We start from the raw sequence: 18,748 nt of genomic DNA, 5'->3' as shown, positions 1-18,748 counted from the left end.
GCACACACCTCGTTACACACACCACCCTTTTTCCCTACTTTGTTTTTTCTTCCCCTCCCCCTTCTACTTTTACCTTGTTGGTAGTGCTAGTTAACGTGTTACAGGAATTACGTATTTAGTAATAGTTAATACATTCAGTGCTCACTATGTTTTAAGTGCTTTATATATTAAGTTACTTAATCCTCACAACACCATAAGTACTTAATTGTTCTTTAATTTTTTTAATGTTTTGTTTATTTTGAGAGAGAGAGAGCACGAGCAGAGGAGAGGCGGAGAGAGGGGGGGAGAGAGAGAGAATCCCAAGCAGGTTCCATACTGTCAGTGCAGAGCCTGATGCAGGGCTCTAACTCAGGAACCTGAGCTGAAATCAGAAGTCAGATGCTTAACCTATTGAGTCAGACGCTTAACCTATTGAGCCATCCAGGAGCCGCAGTACTTAATTGTTCTCATTTTTCCAAAAGGAATCTGAAAACACAGGTTTTCAAATGTTAAGCAATTGCCCCAAATCATACGTACGTGAAATGGTGCAGCAGGGGATTCCATCCCTAGGAATTCTACTCTGGAGGCCATGAGGTAAAATACGATGCCATCCAGGGCTGCCTTTCTAATTACTTTGAAATGTTTACGTTCTGGGCGCCCGCTGGAATGTAAGCTGCATGAGGGCGCTTCTTTTGGAAGCTACTGTTTATCCCCAGCTTAGAGAACACAGCCTGCTAGCAAGTCCCTCAATACGCTCTGAAAAGTGGGATAAATTTTAACTCGAAAAAAACTGTCGGGCTCGGCAAAAAAACTTAAAACTTGAAGCCTCTTTAGGACTGCCAAGAGCCAAGTCTTGGTGGCTGGAGGGAGCAAAACGCGAGGCACCCTTCAGTGAGGTCTGGGAGACTGGCTGGCAGAGGGGAGTGGCTGCAAAAGAACGACTATTTTGAGCACAAGTTTTATTGACCGAATAGATTTCAAAAAGGAGATGCGCTAAGGCGCAAGAGGGAGTTAACGCGAAGGGTAACAGGCGACACCATCCTAGAGGTTAGAAGCAAGGGCGCCCGGACGAAGACCGCGGGAGCGTGCCTATTAAACCCGCCCCAACGCGACTGCTTCGCCCCCAGAGTGCCGTGGGATTGGCCCCGTAGCCCCGCCCATTCGGGTGATCCCGCCTCACAAGATCAGCGCAGGGTAACCCGGAAGCGGTTGTGAGGCGCCTCAGCGCGCTGCAGTTCCCTTTTCCGGTCGGCGTGGTTTTGTGAGCGGAGCCACCGCGGTGCCTGGGCCTTCACCATGAGCGTCCCGGCCTTCATTGATATCAGTGAGGAAGATCAGGTGTGCTCCCGGGCCGCGACTGCCGTCAGGGTGGGGTTGGGGGAGTCCTCAAGGGTGTGAGGGGCTGAGTCAGGGCTGAGTCGGGGCTGAGCCGGGACCAGGCGGGTGGGACGCCGCCCCGCGGAATCGCCGCGGAGCTGAGAGCCGCACATCACATCACACACGCGAATAGGGAGGCCGTGAGGCAAGGCGCTAATTTGTGGCCTGGAGTAGCATTAGCACGCCGGCCGCCCGTTCCAGCGCGCCGGCCGCCCGTTCCAGCGCTTGGCCCGAGACTTTACACCCAGCTAGCTTCCTGGTTGGCGTCGGGACATTTCCAATCCGAGTCACTTCTGACGACACTACCTTTTGACTGACTGGGAATGGTGTCTGCTTCCGCCTCCCAAATGCAGCCACATCCGGAGTGGGAGGTGGCGAATCTTTAGACAGCGTAAGCAGTCTAGGGTAAAGTAATTTTGTACTAAAGGTGAAAATGGTTTTATTATGCGATCACAGAGGCACAGGTGACCCTACTTTTATACATAGGCCGTATCTTCTTTCGTGTGCAGGAGTGAGAGTTATGAAAACTGAAAATAGAACGTCAGTTTCACCCTCACATCTGGTGAACCATCCTAATATTTAAAAATTTCCTATTTCGGGCTTGGTCTTTTGTATGCATGGCTTAATATTTCTCAGTTTTTTTCCATAACAAAAGTTAAACTTTAGTTGGTGGGAGTTAAAATATACATGAAACGTATTTTCACTAAGTTGATTTTGTAGAACTGAAAACCGTATTCTGTGAAATCGCAAGTGTTGTTTTGTATTTTTTGCTACTCCACTTAAATGGAAATTTCGTTTCCATAGAAGAAAACGCCATTACTACCCTAAGATATCTCGTGGAATTACAGATGGGATTCCCACTCCCTCCCCCATGGTAAAAGTACATTCTCAGCCCTGAAGAGCAAAGAAAGGGGGAGAGGAGAAAAGATCTAGGGAGGGAGTTGAGCACTTAGAAAGGAAAATGTAGAAGACCATGAAAAAAACCATATATGGATATTAATGGAGTGATATTAGCAACAGATTGGCTATTAGATTACCCATAAAAAGTATTTGATTTTAACATAGGAGGGAATTTGTAGCAGGGAACAGGAAGTTCTTGTCATTGCCCACATTTCAGTTTTAAAGTGTTTCTACTTAGGTTATGCTACTCTTGTAATACAACAGTTTGACACCAGCTATTCTTTTCAGGTAGCTAATGTGATTGCTTCAGAAATTTAACTTCAAATTCTATGTTTGATTAGAGTTCAGAAATGTAGTTCAGAATTTTGTCGTTCACTTGTACTTCTCTACAGCCACTTGGAGCCGGTGAGCATGACAGATAAAAACAATAAGCTGTTGATTGAACGATTCTTAGAAAAAATTTGCTTTGTATCAACAAAGCAGAAGCTGAACGAATGCTTTTTTTTTTTTTTTTTCCCTATTTTTTTGGACAGTTTCCTTCATAGAAAACATGTTCCCCAGTGGTGTTTTTGTGTTCTGTGGTGACATTTGTTTCATGAAATCTTGTTTATAATAGCAACTCACAGGTGAAGTTACTATGTTGTTATCTGAAAGGGTAGCACCATCAGACCTACAGATAAAATGTACTTTTCTTAGGCAGCCAAACATGTTTGTGGGCTTAGAAAATGTGATACCTATACATTTACTAATGGTATTCTTTCATCTCCCTGTTTCAGTTTTTCATTTTATTATTTTAAATACCGTCTACATTCATGTTTGGCTGCCATAAATACCAAGGCCTCAAAAGAACAACTTACTAAATATTATATGCATTAGAATAGAAAATGTCTGAATACCTGAATGCGAAACTGTAGTTCTGTTTTTTAGGTCCAGAGGTGCTCTCTGATCCAGATATGTATTTTGCATTCTAAAAGATTAGTTATAAAGTAGATCCAGTTTGAAAAGTATTATATTCGGGGCGCCTGGGTGGCTCAGTCGGTTAAGCAGCCGACTTCAGCTCAGGTCATGATCTCATGGTCCGTGAGTTTGAGCCCCACTTTGGGCTCTGTGCTGACAGCTCAGAGCCTGGAACCGGTTTCAGATTCTGTGTCTCCCTCTCTCTGACCCTCCCCCGTTCATGCTCTGTCTCAAAAATAAATAAACGTTTAAAAAAAAGAAAAGTAGTATATTCAAGACACCATTCAAAGGCATCATGCTTTTATCTTTGTGTCTCCCAAAATGGTGGTCTCAGATAGGTTCTCAGACGTTTTATTGACACTTGATTACCTACTTGCCAAGGTAATGGCAAATGTCTACCTTTTTAAGATAGCTGTATTATGTAGCAATAAAATTGCATTTCTTTAAAACAAGTTGAATTTTTACCACGTCAGATTAATTCTCCTCCACATACAGAACCCTCCTCAAAACAGCTCCTCAAAAAAGAAGTTTTTTATGCACTGGAAGTTCAACAGCATATAGGTGATAGAGAAGTTCTGAAGGTGATCCATGTGGGCCATAGTGGGTTTGTGTAGTCTCTTGGTTTTGTCGAAAATCTGTGGCTCCTGTGGGGTTGTGATGAGGGCTAAGGTGGGGGAGAGGCACTTCAGCATAATAATTTAAAGTCATCATTAAGTATAGTATTTACCTCCCCCCCCTCCCCCCCGAAAAAGAATGGTTTGGGATTTTGCATTTTGGCATTGCCGGTTTTATAGATGTTTATCAGTCTTACTTGATTCAATAGGCTGCTGAACTTCGAGCTTATCTGAAATCTAAAGGAGCTGAAATTTCAGAAGAGAACGCAGAAGGTGGACTTCATGTAGATTTGGCTCAGATTATTGAGGCTTGTGATGTATGTCTGAAGGAAGATGATAAAGGTTTGTTTTTAATTTTTTGTAATATTTCTTACTGATCATAAAGGATCTACTTTTAAATTTTTCTTGTAAGTTGTATTTGTTGTAGAACTGTTAAGCCTTGTTTGTTTTTAATCTTCTCTTTGCATATACTTTCGGTTTATTCTAATCTGTATACTTATGAAGTCAGCTATATTGATAAAACATCTTTTTTACATCAGTTGTGTATTTTGAATGTTAGGTGCATACACTCAATACTGATAATTTCAGGGTGAACTGAAGAAAAATGAAGCTCTTCTTTCCTTTTTATAGGTTTATATTAATATCAAATCGGATAGGGGCACCTGGGTGGCTCTGTCAGTTAAGCATCCAGCTTTGGCTTGGATTATGATCTCAGGGTTTGTGAGTTCAAGCCCTGCGTTGGGCTCTGTGCTGACAGCTCAAAGCCTGGAGCCTTCTTCAGATTCTGGGTCTCCCTTTCTCTCTGCCCCTCCCCTACTTGTACTCTTGTCTCTCTCTCACAAAAGTAAATAAAACGTTGAAAATTTTAAATATCAAATGGGATATAATTTCAAGTAATCTAAAAGACATTTACTTAATTGGCTAGTTCCCTCTTTATTGACATAAATGGGAAATTTTGAACATTGGGAATTTTGTGATCTTTAGTTAAGGTTTGAGATTAAACTTGGTATATAGTCAGTATCTTACACTCAAAAATCGATGACTCAGGAAGTTGACAGGTTTCATTTCTTAAATAATTTTCTGTTTATATGTAAAAGTTTTTTTCAGTTGGGAAAGCATTCTAGCCTAAGACCTAACCAATAACTTCTAAATTATTGAATATTTTGTCAATAAAAATTGACGCCATATATTTGACATGTAAATCAGTCTTCTACTGGTTAAAAACCAAACCTTACATAATAATTTCTTTTTTCTTTAATAAAATGTACAAATTGCTTTCTGGATGTTAGCTATATAACAGAATTGGTTTCATTTGAATTCACATATAATATATTTTTAGCATAATGCACATTATTGAACTGTTTTACAGTAGCCAGGTCCATCTTCCTAAAGTGTCTTATGTTTAATGGTCTTTGGTGTTTTAAAACACTGGAAATATATATTTAATTAGACATGTTAAGTATGATAGCATTGCTACTGTGTTATCCATACATATATAGATGTTGAAAGTGTGATGAACAGCGTGGTATCGCTTCTATTGATCCTGGAACCGGACAAGCAAGAAGCTCTGATTGAAAGCCTATGTGAAAAGCTGGTCAAATTTCGGGAAGGTGAACGCCCGTCTCTGAGACTGCAATTGTAAGTTAAGAACTGAAAGAGGGTTGGTTTTTCAAGGGTCTCTTTTTATGTCACTATCATTTAATGGTTGAAAGCAAGAATTCTGGAATTTGGCTGTCAGCTGTGACTCTTAATTAGTGTAACCTTGGACAAGTCATTTAACCTTCTGGGCCCCATTTCCCTCCTTGTAATGTGAAGTATTAATAGTATTTGTCTTAGATTTGTCCTGAGAGCAAATAATCTCAGCTTAATCATCATAATTGCTGATCTCAAACACTTTTATTATTTGTTTGTTAACCAGGCTAAGCAACCTTTTCCATGGGATGGATAAGAATACTCCTGTAAGATATACAGTATATTGCAGCCTCATTAAAGTGGCAGCATCTTGTGGGGCCATCCAGTATATTCCAACTGAGCTGGATCAGGTAAGTTATTATGTGGAATGCTTGTTCTGCATATATGAAGTATAGATTTAATTTATAGCTAAAGTAAATAGCACATATGTATGTTCTGAAGTTATCTTTTAAATGGTGAAAGTATGTTCAGCTGTGTTCACTAAATTTCCTGCTTTTGTCAATCTTGTAGGTTAGAAAATGGATTTCTGATTGGAACCTCACCACTGAAAAGAAACATACCCTTTTAAGGCTCCTTTATGAGGCACTTGTGGATTGTAAGAAAAGGTACTCAGAATTGGTGTACTAACTTAAAACTTCACAGGCAATATAGCAGTTGAGGCTGTTTTTAAAAACAAGTAGGGTGATTTTGCTCTATTTTATTCTTCACAGAGTTGCTGTAAATGTATTTCTGTAAATTTCATCTACTAAGTTAAACATAACTGCAAAGTTTAAAAGTTTTTCCCGTCTTTCAGCTTTTTAAAAAGCAAAACTTGCTTTTGTTCCAAAAAATGGTACAGCTGTTCATCTGAAAGCTGTATATAACTTTAGACTAAGGTGTTTAATGATGCTTTGATGTCTTAGTATGGGATGTAGTGCTCCCACTTCTGTTTAATGATAGTGAGGGTTTATCAAAGTTTCCACAAAGTCTCTTAAATAAACAGTACTTCCGAGATCAAATTTTGCAATAGACTCTACTAAATGAGTACCTATTTAAATGGCTTCTGCAAGGTCTTGGGTTTCTAAGGCTTGTAATTCAGCCTAGCTAATTGCATGCCCAAAGTGCTTATTCTATATACCCAGCTTTGGGATGCTTACCAAATGATAGGTTTGGCTCAGTTTTCAGAACTAATGTTGAAAGATAATCTTACTTTTTTGACTTAGCTTTTCAATTTCTCTTTTCACATAGTGGTTAAATACTTTTAGAAAAAGTAAACAGCCTTCCCTTTAGTTTTATTGCACAGTTTTTATACTGGCTTTTAGTGCTGGATATTTAGTATATTAGAGAGGGTAAACAAGGTTTCTCTTATGTTAAGTAATGTAAACTTTTTGCAGTTTTTGTTAAATTTAACAATATAGAAGGAAATTTTTGTTGTGAAAGTTGGAACGTCGTATAAAAGAAGAGAAGCAGGGGATCTTGCATTAATAGCCTGTTTCATTCTGATCAGTGACTACTGTCTGTTATATGTTCTTACACTTACGGCAGGATTCTAGCCTGTAGTCAGTAAAATGTTAAGAGTAAATAGTTAATAACAAACACCATTTCAAATGGAGAGAACATTAAAAGCTGTTAGAGAAAGTCTTTATTTTCATTCACATTTCAAATGTGCGGGCTGTGGAGCAAGACTACTAGGATTCAAGTCTTGGCTTTTCTACTTGTTGTATGATTCTAAATAAATTACCTAATATCTCTGTACCTCAGTTTTCCAATTTCAAAGTGGAAATAGTAGAAGTACTTAACGTCTCGTGGGGTTGCTGAAAAGATAATAACATATCTAAAGTGCTTATTGAGGCAACACTCATTAAAAGTTGGATATTATTCTTCTCTCCTTTTCCTTTTTCAAGCTCACCTTTAAGAAGGTAGTCTTTTTTCTGGTAGAGTAATTTAAAATGATGAGCGTTAACAGTTTCCGTCTGAATGTCTAGCGCTTATCAGAGATGATGACTACTCACTGGATGATTTCTCTGATTGCTGTTCAGAAGGTCTTTAGTCTGTTATATGTAGAAGGGAAGTGACTAAGGTTCTAAGGAATTCCAAACTTAATTTTCAGAGACATTGAAATAGGACATATATGCTCCACTAGACTTGTCCCAGCGTTAACATACTAGAGAATACCTGCAGCATTTGTCAGAGATGATCATTCTTTCCTTTTGAAACACTGTCTTCAGTTGGTTTTTGAGGCTTCCTTTCTTCTTCCTTCCCGCTCTTTATTGAAGTGTAGGTGACATACCATATATTAATTTCAGGTGTACAACATAGTGATTCTACATTTATCTACAAGGGGCTCCTCTTGATTCTTCTCTTCGTTCACAACTTGTTTATGGGTTCCTTCTTCTCTAAACATTAGGATAACTTATTCCTGGGACTTTTTCTTTTCAGTTACATTCATTCCCTGTGCATGTTGTTTCTGATTTTGCTGTGATTTTGGGGGAGGCTGAGTACCAAATGTATTTTGAGTGAAACAGTTTTTGTGTTGCTAGGTTGTTAACATTCAGAGCAAGGCATTTCACAACCCTGGCCTCACCTACTAATATGCTAGTGGTGTCTCCTAGTCCTTAGAACAGCTGTAGTAGCTCCCGTGCACTTGCAAATGCTTTGGAGGGCACCTCGTGGAGAAAGCAGCTGTGGCCTGAGTGCTCTCATTCAGTTGCATGCCTTTATTTTTACTTTTTTTTTTAAGTTAGTTTATCCTGAGAGAGAGAATGTGGGGATGGGGCAGAGAGAGAGAGGGAGAGAGAGAATCCCAAGCAGGCTCTGTGCCTTCAGCGCAGAGCCTGATGCGGGGCTCAATCCCACAAACTATGAGATCATGACCTGTGCTGAAATCAGGAGCTGGATGCCTAACCAACTGAGCCGCCCAGGTGCCTGTACATGCCTTTAAATACTGTATATATACTGGTGATTTTCACATTTATCTCCTCTATTTCTTCTCTGAACTCCAGATATCTATTCCTGTTAACAGCTTCATTTAGATACCCAAAAGACATCTCAAACAACATCTGTAAAAGTGAGCTATTGATTTTTCTTTCTAAATCTGTTTTTATTTTCTCCAACTCAGGAAATGCCATTTCTGTACTTCCAGTTGCTCAAAACACAAAGCTGGAATTTCTTCATGATTCTCCTTTTTGTCTTATACTCCATATCTGATCCAATATCAAATCCTGTCAGCCCTGATAAATCTGAAGTCAGACCCACTTCTCACTACTTCCATTGTTACCTTATGGTCCAAGCTACCATTATTTCTTACTTAGATTATTGAAGTAGCCTCTCAAATGGTCTCTCTTTGGGGTCTTGTCCCCCTACAGCCTTTTCTTAATACAGCTGCCAGAAAGTTTTGTTTAAAAAAAAAAAAATTTTTTTTTTAATGTTTATTTATTTTTGAGAGAGAGACACACACACACACACACACACACACACACACACAGTGCAAGTAGGGGAGGGCCAGAGAGAGAGGGAGACACAGAGTCAGAAGCAGGCTCCAGGCTCTGTGCTGTCAGTACACAGCCCGATGCAGGGCTCAAACCCACAAACCATGAGATCATGACCTGAGCTGAAGTCTGGCGCTCAACTGACTGAGCCACCCAGGCGCCCCTCGTTTACTTTCTAAATTAGTCTTTATGTTCCTAAGTGAGACATTTTGAAGTGTAATCTTTTTATTTTCTCCAGTCTGTAACCATGATTTTGTGAAACACAACTTCCAGCGCATTTTCTTCAGGATACATTACAAAATTCATAGGCATGCAAAACCTTTCTGACCTGGGCTCCTATCTGCTGAGGTAATTTGGGGCTGGTGGCATGCTATTTTTGTATGGTGCATTGACATACAAAAACTATGCTTTGTTGATATGGATATTCCCTCCTTGCATTTCCCCCCAGCACAGCCTTCTTGGTTATCACACCCGAGACCTAGTGAACCTGTGTCAACTGCAGAAGCACCTTTCTCTTTTGTAGTCTGGACCAGGGGCTGGCACCTTTTTTTTATGGTCCCCAAGCTAAAAATGGTTTTTATAGTTTTAAAATGGTTAAGAAAGAAAACCAAAGGGAGAATAATATTTTATAACATATGAACATTGTACAAAATTCAAATGCCAGTGTCCATAAAATTTTAATGGAACATAGCCATACTAACTCATTTACATATTTCTACAGCTGCTTTTGCAAAGACTTGAGTAGTTGCAGCAGAGACCATATAGCCTACAAAACCTAAAATATTTACTGTCTGTCCTTTCACAGAAAGTTTGCCTGCCCTTGGTCTAGACCTATACTCCACTTTGTTCCTCTGCCTAAAACACTACTGTCATATTTAGGTTAGGTGCCTTTCTTCTATAGCACCCTCTACTTTTATCATGGCATGTAACACCCTTTGTTGAAAGGTTTGTGAGGTTGTATACTCACTGAAGGCTAGAAACCTTATTTGTCAACCATTGTGTATTCCCCAGGTGTTTGGCACATTATGGGCATTGGATAGATAAATAGTACTCACCCTAAGGAAGGACAAGAGGATGGCCATTTTATTTAAACAAAGTTTCTGTCACACTGCTCTTTTAAATTTTAAGATTTGGGTTTTGCCCAATACACGTAAAATGTAATTTTTTTTCCTGCTTCTGAATTAGAATTCTTAGATTCACCTTGCCCTTTTATTTATATTGGTGGTTGATGAGTGCAAATCATGTAACATTTCTTGAGTCCTTATATGTCAGATACTATGTACTTTAAATGGATTATTTTATCTGATATTTGTGAAATTAGATTTCTTTAGCTGGTAAGATATATTAGATTGAAGTATACTGTGACTACTAAAACTGGAAAATGAAATGCACATGTGCTTATAGAGTGTCACAAAATAATGAACGAGTCAAATGCAATTTTTCTTTAAAATTTTCTTTGAATTCTTACGGTTCTTTCACTATATTTAAGATGCTGGTTACCATTTAACTACTTTTATATTTACATTTGTATGACTTAATAAACCTTAGGTTTGTAGGAAGTTTTAAAATACCATTTAACTTTCAAAAAAATAAAAATACCATTTAACTTTTTAAAATAAATGATACAGCTCCTACTGATTGTACCCAAGTTGAATCCAGATGTGTGGAAGTGTTTTTAGAAAACAAAGAAAAAAAAAATGACTTTTCCCAATTAGCTTTCTATAACTGTCTGAAAATTCATCGGTTTAAAGGAAGAAATGAAGGGTGAAGATAAACATTTTCCAAGACTTCAAATTGAATGAATGCATTTTGTGCTTTTCACTGCAGTTAAAATTGCACAGTTTTAGGGATAATTTAATTGGAAGGCTATTTTTAGTAAAGTTACTTGAATATATGGTGTTGGCTCTACTACAGCTATGCTTTCCTAACAGTTTTGAGGGCATAAAACTTTTTTTCCACCTAGGGACTTTATACTGTATTTGGTCTTCCCTTTGCCTGAAAAATTATCTAACCCTCCACCTCCAGCACTTTTCATGGCCAATTATTTTATATCCTTTAGATTTCAGCTTCTGTATCAATCCTTCAGAGAGAGACTTTCCCTGTGTACTTTCCTGTCTCTGCTGTGTTGTTACTTTTACATCACCATTTATTTCCTTCATAGCACGTGTGTGTGTGTTCTATCAATTTATATTTTTTTTCATCATGGTAAGTGTACTCTTCAGTCCTCACCCCCTATTTTCACCCATCCTTCTACCCACCTCCCCTCTGGTAATCATCAGTTTGTCTGTAGTTAAGAGTCTGTTTCTTGGTTTCTCTCTCTCTTTCCCTTTGCTCATTTGTTTTGTTTCTTAAATTCTGCATGTACATGAGATCATATGGTATTTGTCTTTCTCTGACTTACTTTACATAGTATTATTATACTCTAGCTCTATCCATGTCATTGCAGATGGCAAGATTTCATTCTTTTTTATGGCTGAATAATGTTCGATTGTGTGTGTATTATTTATATAACACACAATCGAACAGTATTCTATTATACACACATATGTATATGTAATATATCGTACACACACATGCATACACATATATCTTCTTTATCCATTCATCAGTTGGTGGACACGGGCTGCTTCCATAGTTTGTCTGTTGTAAATAATGCTGCTATAAATATCCAGGTGCATGTATCCTTTGAATTAATGTTTTTGTATTCTTTGGGTAGATACCCAGTAGTGCGATTGCTAGAACATAGGGTAGTTCTCTTTTTAACCTCTTGAGGAACTTCCATACCGTTTTTCCACAGTGACTGCTGCACCAAGTTTGCATTCCCATCAGCAGTGCACAAGGGTTCTTTTTTTCTCCACATCCTCATCAACACTTGTTTTTTGGCTTTTTATTTTAGCCATTCTGATGGGTATGAGGTAACATTTCATTGTAGTTTTGATTTGCATTTCCCTGATGATGTGTGATACTGAGCATGTGTTGGTTGCCATCTGTATGTCTTCTTTGGAGAAAGCCTTTTACCATTTTTTAATGGGATTATTTGTTTTTTGGGTTGTCGAGTTGTATCAGTTCTTCATATATTTTGGATACTAACCATTTAAAAGATATGTCATTTGCAAGTATCTTCTCCCATTCCATAGATTGTCTTTTCGTTTTGTTGATTGTTTCTTTTGCTGTAAGAAGTTTTTTATTTTGATGTAGTCCCATCAGTTTATTTTTGTTTTTATTTCTCTTGCCTCAGGAGACGTATCTTAAAAAATGTTGCTACAGTCACTGTCAGAAATTCCTTCCAGCGGTCCCCTCTAGTATTAGGGTTTCAGGTCTCACATTTAGACTTTTAATCCAATTTGAGTTTATTTTTGTGTATGGTTTTAAGAAAGTGGTCCAGTTTCATTCTTTTGCATGTAGCTCTTTTCCACAACACCATTTGTTGAAGAGACTGTCTTTTTCCCTATTGGTTATTCTTTACTCCTTTGTTGAAGATTAATTGACCATATAATTGTGGGTTTATTTGGTTATTCTTTACTCCTTTGTTGAAGATTAATTGACCATATAATTGTGGGTTTATTTGTCAGTTTCTGTTTCATTGATCTGTGTGTCTATGCCAGTACCATACGGTTTTATTTTTTTATCATTTTTTCCCAATACCATACTGTTTTAATTCTTACCACCTTGTAATATAACTTGAAATCTGGAATTGTGATACCTCTAGTTTCCTTTAAAAATTTTTTTTTTTTTTAACGTTTATTTTTGAGACAGAGAGACAGAGCATGAACGGGGGAGGGGCAGAGAGAGAGGGAGACACAGAATCGGAAGCAGGCTCCAGGCTCTGAGCCATCAGCCCAGAGCCCAACGCGGGGCTCAAACTCACGGACAGCGAGATCGTGACCTGAGCTGAAGTCGGACGCTTAACCGACTGAGCCACCCAGGCGCCCCACCTCTAGTTTCCTTTTAAAGATTGCTTTGGTTACTCAGGGTTTTTTGTGGTTCCATACAAATTGTAGAATTGTTCTAGTTCTGTAAAAAAAATTTTTTTCTGTAAAAAATGTTAGTATTTTGATAGGGATTACATTAAATGTGGGGATTGGTTTGGGTTGTATACATTTTAACAGTGTTTGTTCTTCTAACCCATGAGCATGTAATGTCTTTTCTATATCTTTGCATCATCTTGAATTTCTTTGTCAGTATTTTATAGTTTTCAGAATACAGATTTTTCACCTAACTTTATTCCTAGATATTTTAGTGTTTTTTGTATGATTGTAAATTGTTTTCTTAATTTCTCTTTCTGCTGCATCATTATTAGTATATATGAAAGCAATAGATATCTGTTCATTGATTTTGTTTCCTGTGGCTTTCCTGAATTTATTTATCTGTCTGATAGTTTTTTCAGAGTCTTGTGTTTTCTATATATAGTGTCTGTCATCTGCAAATGAGTTTTATTCCTTCCTTACCAATTTGGATCCCTTTTATTTTTTATGTTGTCTGATTACTGTGGCTAGGGCTTCTAGTACTATGTTGAATAAAAGTGGTGAGAGTGGACATCCTTGTCTTGTTCCTGGCCTTAAGGGAAAATCTCTCGGTTTAAGTATGATGTTGGCTGTGGGTTTTTCATATAAGGCCTTGATTATGTTGAGTTACGTTCCCTCTGGATCTGCTTTGCAGAGGGTTTTCATGATGAATGGATGTTGTATTTTGTTAAATGCTTTTTCTGCATCTGTTGAAATGATCATATGGTCCTTATCCTTTCTCTTATTGATGTGATGTATCAGATTGATTTGCAAATATGAACCACCCTTGCATTTCTGGAATGTATCCCACTTGATCACGGAGTATGAGTTTTTTGTTTATTTTGAGAAAGAGTATGTGCATGCATGCACACGTGACCAGGGGAGGGGCAGAGAGAGGAGTGAGAAGCTCAAGCAAGGTCTGCACTGTCAGCATAGAGCCCTGTGTGGGGCTCAATCTCACAACTGTGAAATCATGACCTGTGCTGAAATCAAGAGTCAGGCACTTAACTGAGCCACCCAGGCACCCCCGGAGTGTGATTTTTTTAAATGTATTGTTGGATTCAGTTTGCTAATACTTTGTTGAGGATTTTTGCATCTATAGTCATGAGCAATATTGGCCTGTAGTTTTCTTTTTTGTATATGTGATGTCTTTATTGGTTTTGGTATCAAGCCCATAGAATAAATTTGGAAGTTTTCCTTTTTCTATTTTTTGGAATAGCTTGAGAAGAATAGGTATTAATACTTCTTTAAATGTTCAGTAGAATTCACCTGGGCCTGGATTTTTTGGTTTTTTGGGAGTTTTAAAATTACTGGTTCAGTTTCATTTCTGGTGATTGGTCTTGTTCAAATTTTGTTTAGTTTTGGTAGGTTATATGTTTCTAGGAATTTATCCATTTCTTCAGTTATTCAATTTGTTGGCATGCAGGTTTTTATACTATTCTGTTACAGTTGTTTATTTCTGTGGTGTTGGTTGCTATGTCTCCTCTTAGTGATTTTGTTTGGATCCTCTCTTTTTTTTTTTTTTAATGTGTCTTGCTAGATATTTATCAATTTTGTTGATCTTTTCTGAAAACCAACTCCTGGTTTCGTTGATCTGTTTTTTTAGTTTCTGTATCCTTTTTTTTTTTTTAAGTTTATTTATTTATTTTGAGAGAGCAAGTAGGAGAGGGGCAGAGAAAGGGGGAGAGAGAGAATCACAAGCAGGCTCCATGCTGTCTGTGCAGAGCCTGATGTGGGGCTTGAACTCGTGAACCGTGAGATCATGACCTGAGCCAAAATCAAGAGTTGGATGCTTAATCTGAGCCCACCAGGTGCCCCTATATCATTTATTTCTGCTCTGATCTTTATTATTTCCTTCCTTTTGCTGGGTTTGGGTTTTATTCTTTTTCTAGCTCCTTTAGTTATAAAATTAGCTTGTTTGAAATTTTTCTTGCTTTTGAGGTGGTAGGTCTGTTTTACTATAAACTTCTCTCTAAAACCACTTTTGCTGTATCCCAGAGATTTTGGACTGTTGTGTTTTCATTTTTGATTGTTTCCATGTAATTTTTGATTTCTTTGATTTCTTGGTTGACTGATTCATTGTTTAGTAGCATATTATTTAGCCTCTATGTATTTGTGCTCTTCCCAGATTTTTTCTTACGGTTGATTTCTAGTTTCACAGTGTTGTGGTCAGAAAAAAATGCATGGTATGGCTTCGACTTCTTTTTAATTTAATTTGTTGAGACTTGTTTTGTGGTCTATTCTGTGATCTATTCTGGAGAATGTTTTGTGTGCACTTGAAAAGAATGTGTATTCTGCTGTTTTAGGATGGAATGTTCTGAATATGTCTGTTAAATCCATCTGGTCCAGTGTGTCATTCAAAGCCACTGTGTCCTTGTTGGTTTTCTGTTTGGATGATCTTTTCCTCGATGTAAGTGCAGTGTTGAAGTCCCCTGCTATCATTATTATTGTATTACTATCGATTCTTTCTTTTATGTTTGTTATTAATGGTTTCATATATTTGGTTGCTCCCATGTTGGGTGCATACATATTAATAATTATTATATCCTCTTGTTGGAGTGTCCCATTTATGATTATGTAGTGTCCTTTGTGTCTTGTACAGTCTTTGTTTTTATTTTTTTTAATGTTTATTTATTTACTTATTTATTTATTTAGAGAGGGAGAGACAGAGCGTGAGCAGGGGAGGGGCAGAGAGAGAGGGAAACAGAATCCGAAGCAGGCTCTAGGCTCTGAGCTGTCAGCACAGAGTCTGATGTGGGGCTCGAACTCGCAAACCATGACATCATGACCTGAACCGTAGTCGGACGTTCAGCTGACTGAGCCACGCAGGCTCCCCCAGTCTTTGTTTTTAAAGACTTCTGTCTGGGGGTGCCTGGGTGGCTCAGTCGGTTGAGCGTCCGACTTCGGCTCAGGTCATGATCTCACGGTCCCATCCGTAAGTTCAAGCCCCGCGTCAGGCTCTGTGCTGACCGCTCAGAGCCTGGAGCCTGTTTCGGATTCTGTGTCTCCCTCTCTCTCTGACCCTCCCCCGTTCATGCTCTGTCTCTCTCTGTCTCAAAAATAAATAAATGTTAAAAAAAAAAAAATTAAATACTTCTGTCTGATGCTACCTTGGTTTTCTCTTGACATCCATTTGCATGTTAAAGGTTTTTCCATCCCCTTTCAGTCTGCAAGCCCTTGTGATCTGAAATGAGTCTCTTATAGGCAGCATATAGATGGGTCCTGTTTTGTTTGTTTTTTTAATCCACTGTGTCACCTTGTGTCTTTTGATTGGCTTGTTTAGTCCATTTACATTCAAAGTAATTATTGATGAATATGTATATATTGCCAATTTGTTATTTTCTGGTGGTTTCTACAGATTTTCTCTGGTCCTTGTTCTTTCATGGTTTGTTGGCTTTCTTCAGTGATCTACTTGGATTCCTTTTTCTTTACTCTTTGCGTATCTGTTACTGTTTCTTTGTTGTTTGTTTGTTTTGTGGTTACCATCATAGCACTTGTAATTTCTCCTTAGTTTTTGGTCTTTCCTACTAGAAGGAAAGTTGCATGATTTTTCCCATAGAGAGAGGGACCATGTCTCTGGGGCACCATTGTATTTATCATCAGCATAGTACTTGGCACATAGTAAATATTTTTGAGTGAATGGATGACAGTAAGATATTCTGAAATTCCTAAAGCAGTATTTCTTTTTAGTGATGCTGCTTCAAAAGTCATGGTGGAATTGCTGGGAAGTTACACGGAGGACAACGCTTCCCAGGCTCGAGTTGATGCCCACAGGTAATGTTAAACACATTCTGATGGGGGCTGCCTGGAGCTTGGAGGTTGAGCATCCGTGTTTCTCATACAGCAGAAATCATGTTTGCGTCTCTCAGCGATCCAGAGCCATTTGGTACTGTGTGCTCTGTGGTGATTCCACCAGAGCTACCAAAATTCATGGTTTGGTATTGGAATAACCATAGATCGCATGTGGAATAGCCACATGGTGTTTTCTGTTTAGGGTATGGCTGGTATGGGTGTCATCACCCCAACCTGAGAAGTAGAATTTAACCTAAGGTTTACCTTAATATTAAGGTCTGTAGATGAGGAAAAGTTGGTGGCTTGCTAAAAGTTAGCCCATTGCTAATGAGAATAAGGGCTTCAAACAATCCTAGGTCTGTTTAGTAGCAATAATAATAGGATCAGTTTCTTAAATCTAGAAAACGGAAATAGCTTCTTTATAGTGTGTGGCTTCACAGGGATCTGTGCATGATAGGTATTGCTAGAAAGTATAGTTTGTGGATGAGATCTCTAACTGAGGTTAAGACTGCCTACATTCAAATACTCCATCTCTTAATGAGTACTTATTGGGTAATTTCTTTCTGAGCCTGTTTCATCATTGATAAAATGGGCATGATAATACTGTCTGCCGGGGTGTTGTGAGGATCAAGTGAGGTAATGCATGTAAAGCACTTAACTCAGTGTCTGGCACATGGTAAGATGCCACTGCTGTTTTGCTTACTCTTTGATTACTTTGGCCATGCTTTCTCTCCAGCTACATTTTTGTCTGCAACTACTTTATTATTTTATTTTGTTAAAACAGATATACCTGACAAATAGATTCATTGGCCGGTTTTAATCCCAATCCAGTAACTTTTTTATGCTGTGTATATATTGAACTCTTAGATATTTTACTGAATTAAATATATTTTGCAGTCTGTTGGCAAAAAGTTCCTGAATCTCAGGACTGAGCTTGTATTTTTGTTTTATAATTAAGGTGTATTGTACGAGCATTGAAAGATCCAAATGCATTTCTTTTTGACCATCTTCTCACTTTAAAACCAGTCAAATTTTTGGAAGGCGAGCTTATTCATGATGTAAGTACTTTAATATGGAAAATATTCTTTTCTAAATGTAACATACTAAAGCGGAGCTCTTTTTCCTTGTATTCATGAGCATGACTGTTAGATCTGGGAAGACAATTGTTTATTCTTTTTATATCAGGAACAGAATGAAATTTAGGACCAGCCTTTTTTTCCAATCACTGAATGTACCTGTTCTTTCTCCCTTTCCTTCATCTCCTTACTTGCCTGTTATGAACTTAAATAATACAAATTTCTTCTTGTATGTGGTGTCAGCCAGCCCCAGTTAGGAGCATAAATCTGATATTTAAACACACATGAACACACTTTTCAAGTACAAGTATAAATAAAGACAGTTTGGGTTAGTTTCCATTTATACTATGCCTTTACTACTCAGGGTAAATCACTTAGAGCTCACTGAATTTACTGATTCTTTCATCTAAGTGTGTCTTAATGAAAGCAAATGGTTTAAATGGTAATTTTATCAAATAGATTGATATTTCTGCACTAAAAGAAGCATAGAGAGTTTTATGGCTGAGATTTAGTGCCTTAAAAATATCTTGAGTATAAATCTTGATTCTGTATTGAATATTATATCTTTATTTTCTGTCTGTAGCTTTTAACCATTTTTGTGAGTGCTAAGTTGGCATCGTATGTCAAATTTTATCAGAATAATAAAGACTTCATTGATTCACTTGGTAAGTTTTGGAGTTTATTCTTGGGAGGGGTATAAAGAAAAATGGGAACATGTTATTCTTTTTTTTTTTTTTTTTTTTTTTTTGGGACAGAGAGAGACAGAGCATGAACGGGGGAGGGGCAGAGAGAGAGGGAGACACAGAATCGGAAACAGGCTCCAGGCTCCGAGCCATCAGCCCAGAGCCTGTTTCCGATTCTGTGTCTCCCTCTCTCTCTGCCCGTCCCCC

At 38.1% G+C, this 18,748-nt stretch overlaps 1 protein-coding gene across 2 annotated transcripts in view; it reads left to right on the top strand.

Annotated features, from left to right (window-relative positions):
• The first annotated feature begins 1,194 nt into the window (after window positions 1-1,194).
• EIF3M (eukaryotic translation initiation factor 3 subunit M) overlaps window positions 1,195-18,748 on the top strand; it is a 23,958-nt gene continuing 6,404 nt past the window's right edge. The window contains exons 1-8 of one of the 2 annotated variants that reach the window (XM_049648667.1): window positions 1,195-1,317; window positions 4,037-4,169; window positions 5,327-5,465; window positions 5,746-5,869; window positions 6,030-6,124; window positions 16,681-16,764; window positions 17,741-17,840; window positions 18,442-18,523. In XM_049648667.1, the coding sequence (XP_049504624.1) occupies window positions 1,276-1,317; window positions 4,037-4,169; window positions 5,327-5,465; window positions 5,746-5,869; window positions 6,030-6,124; window positions 16,681-16,764; window positions 17,741-17,840; window positions 18,442-18,523 (799 nt within the window). In that variant the 5' untranslated portion in view covers window positions 1,195-1,275. The remainder of the gene's footprint in view (window positions 1,318-4,036; window positions 4,170-5,326; window positions 5,466-5,745; window positions 5,870-6,029; window positions 6,125-16,680; window positions 16,765-17,740; window positions 17,841-18,441; window positions 18,524-18,748) is intronic. The other variant, XM_049648661.1, reaches the window with a different exon arrangement.

Source organism: Panthera uncia, chromosome D1, assembly GCF_023721935.1.
Source record: "Panthera uncia isolate 11264 chromosome D1, Puncia_PCG_1.0, whole genome shotgun sequence".
In the NCBI taxonomy this organism is placed as follows: domain Eukaryota; kingdom Metazoa; phylum Chordata; class Mammalia; order Carnivora; family Felidae; genus Panthera; species Panthera uncia.
This window is presented reverse-complemented; position numbering and strand designations above follow the sequence as displayed.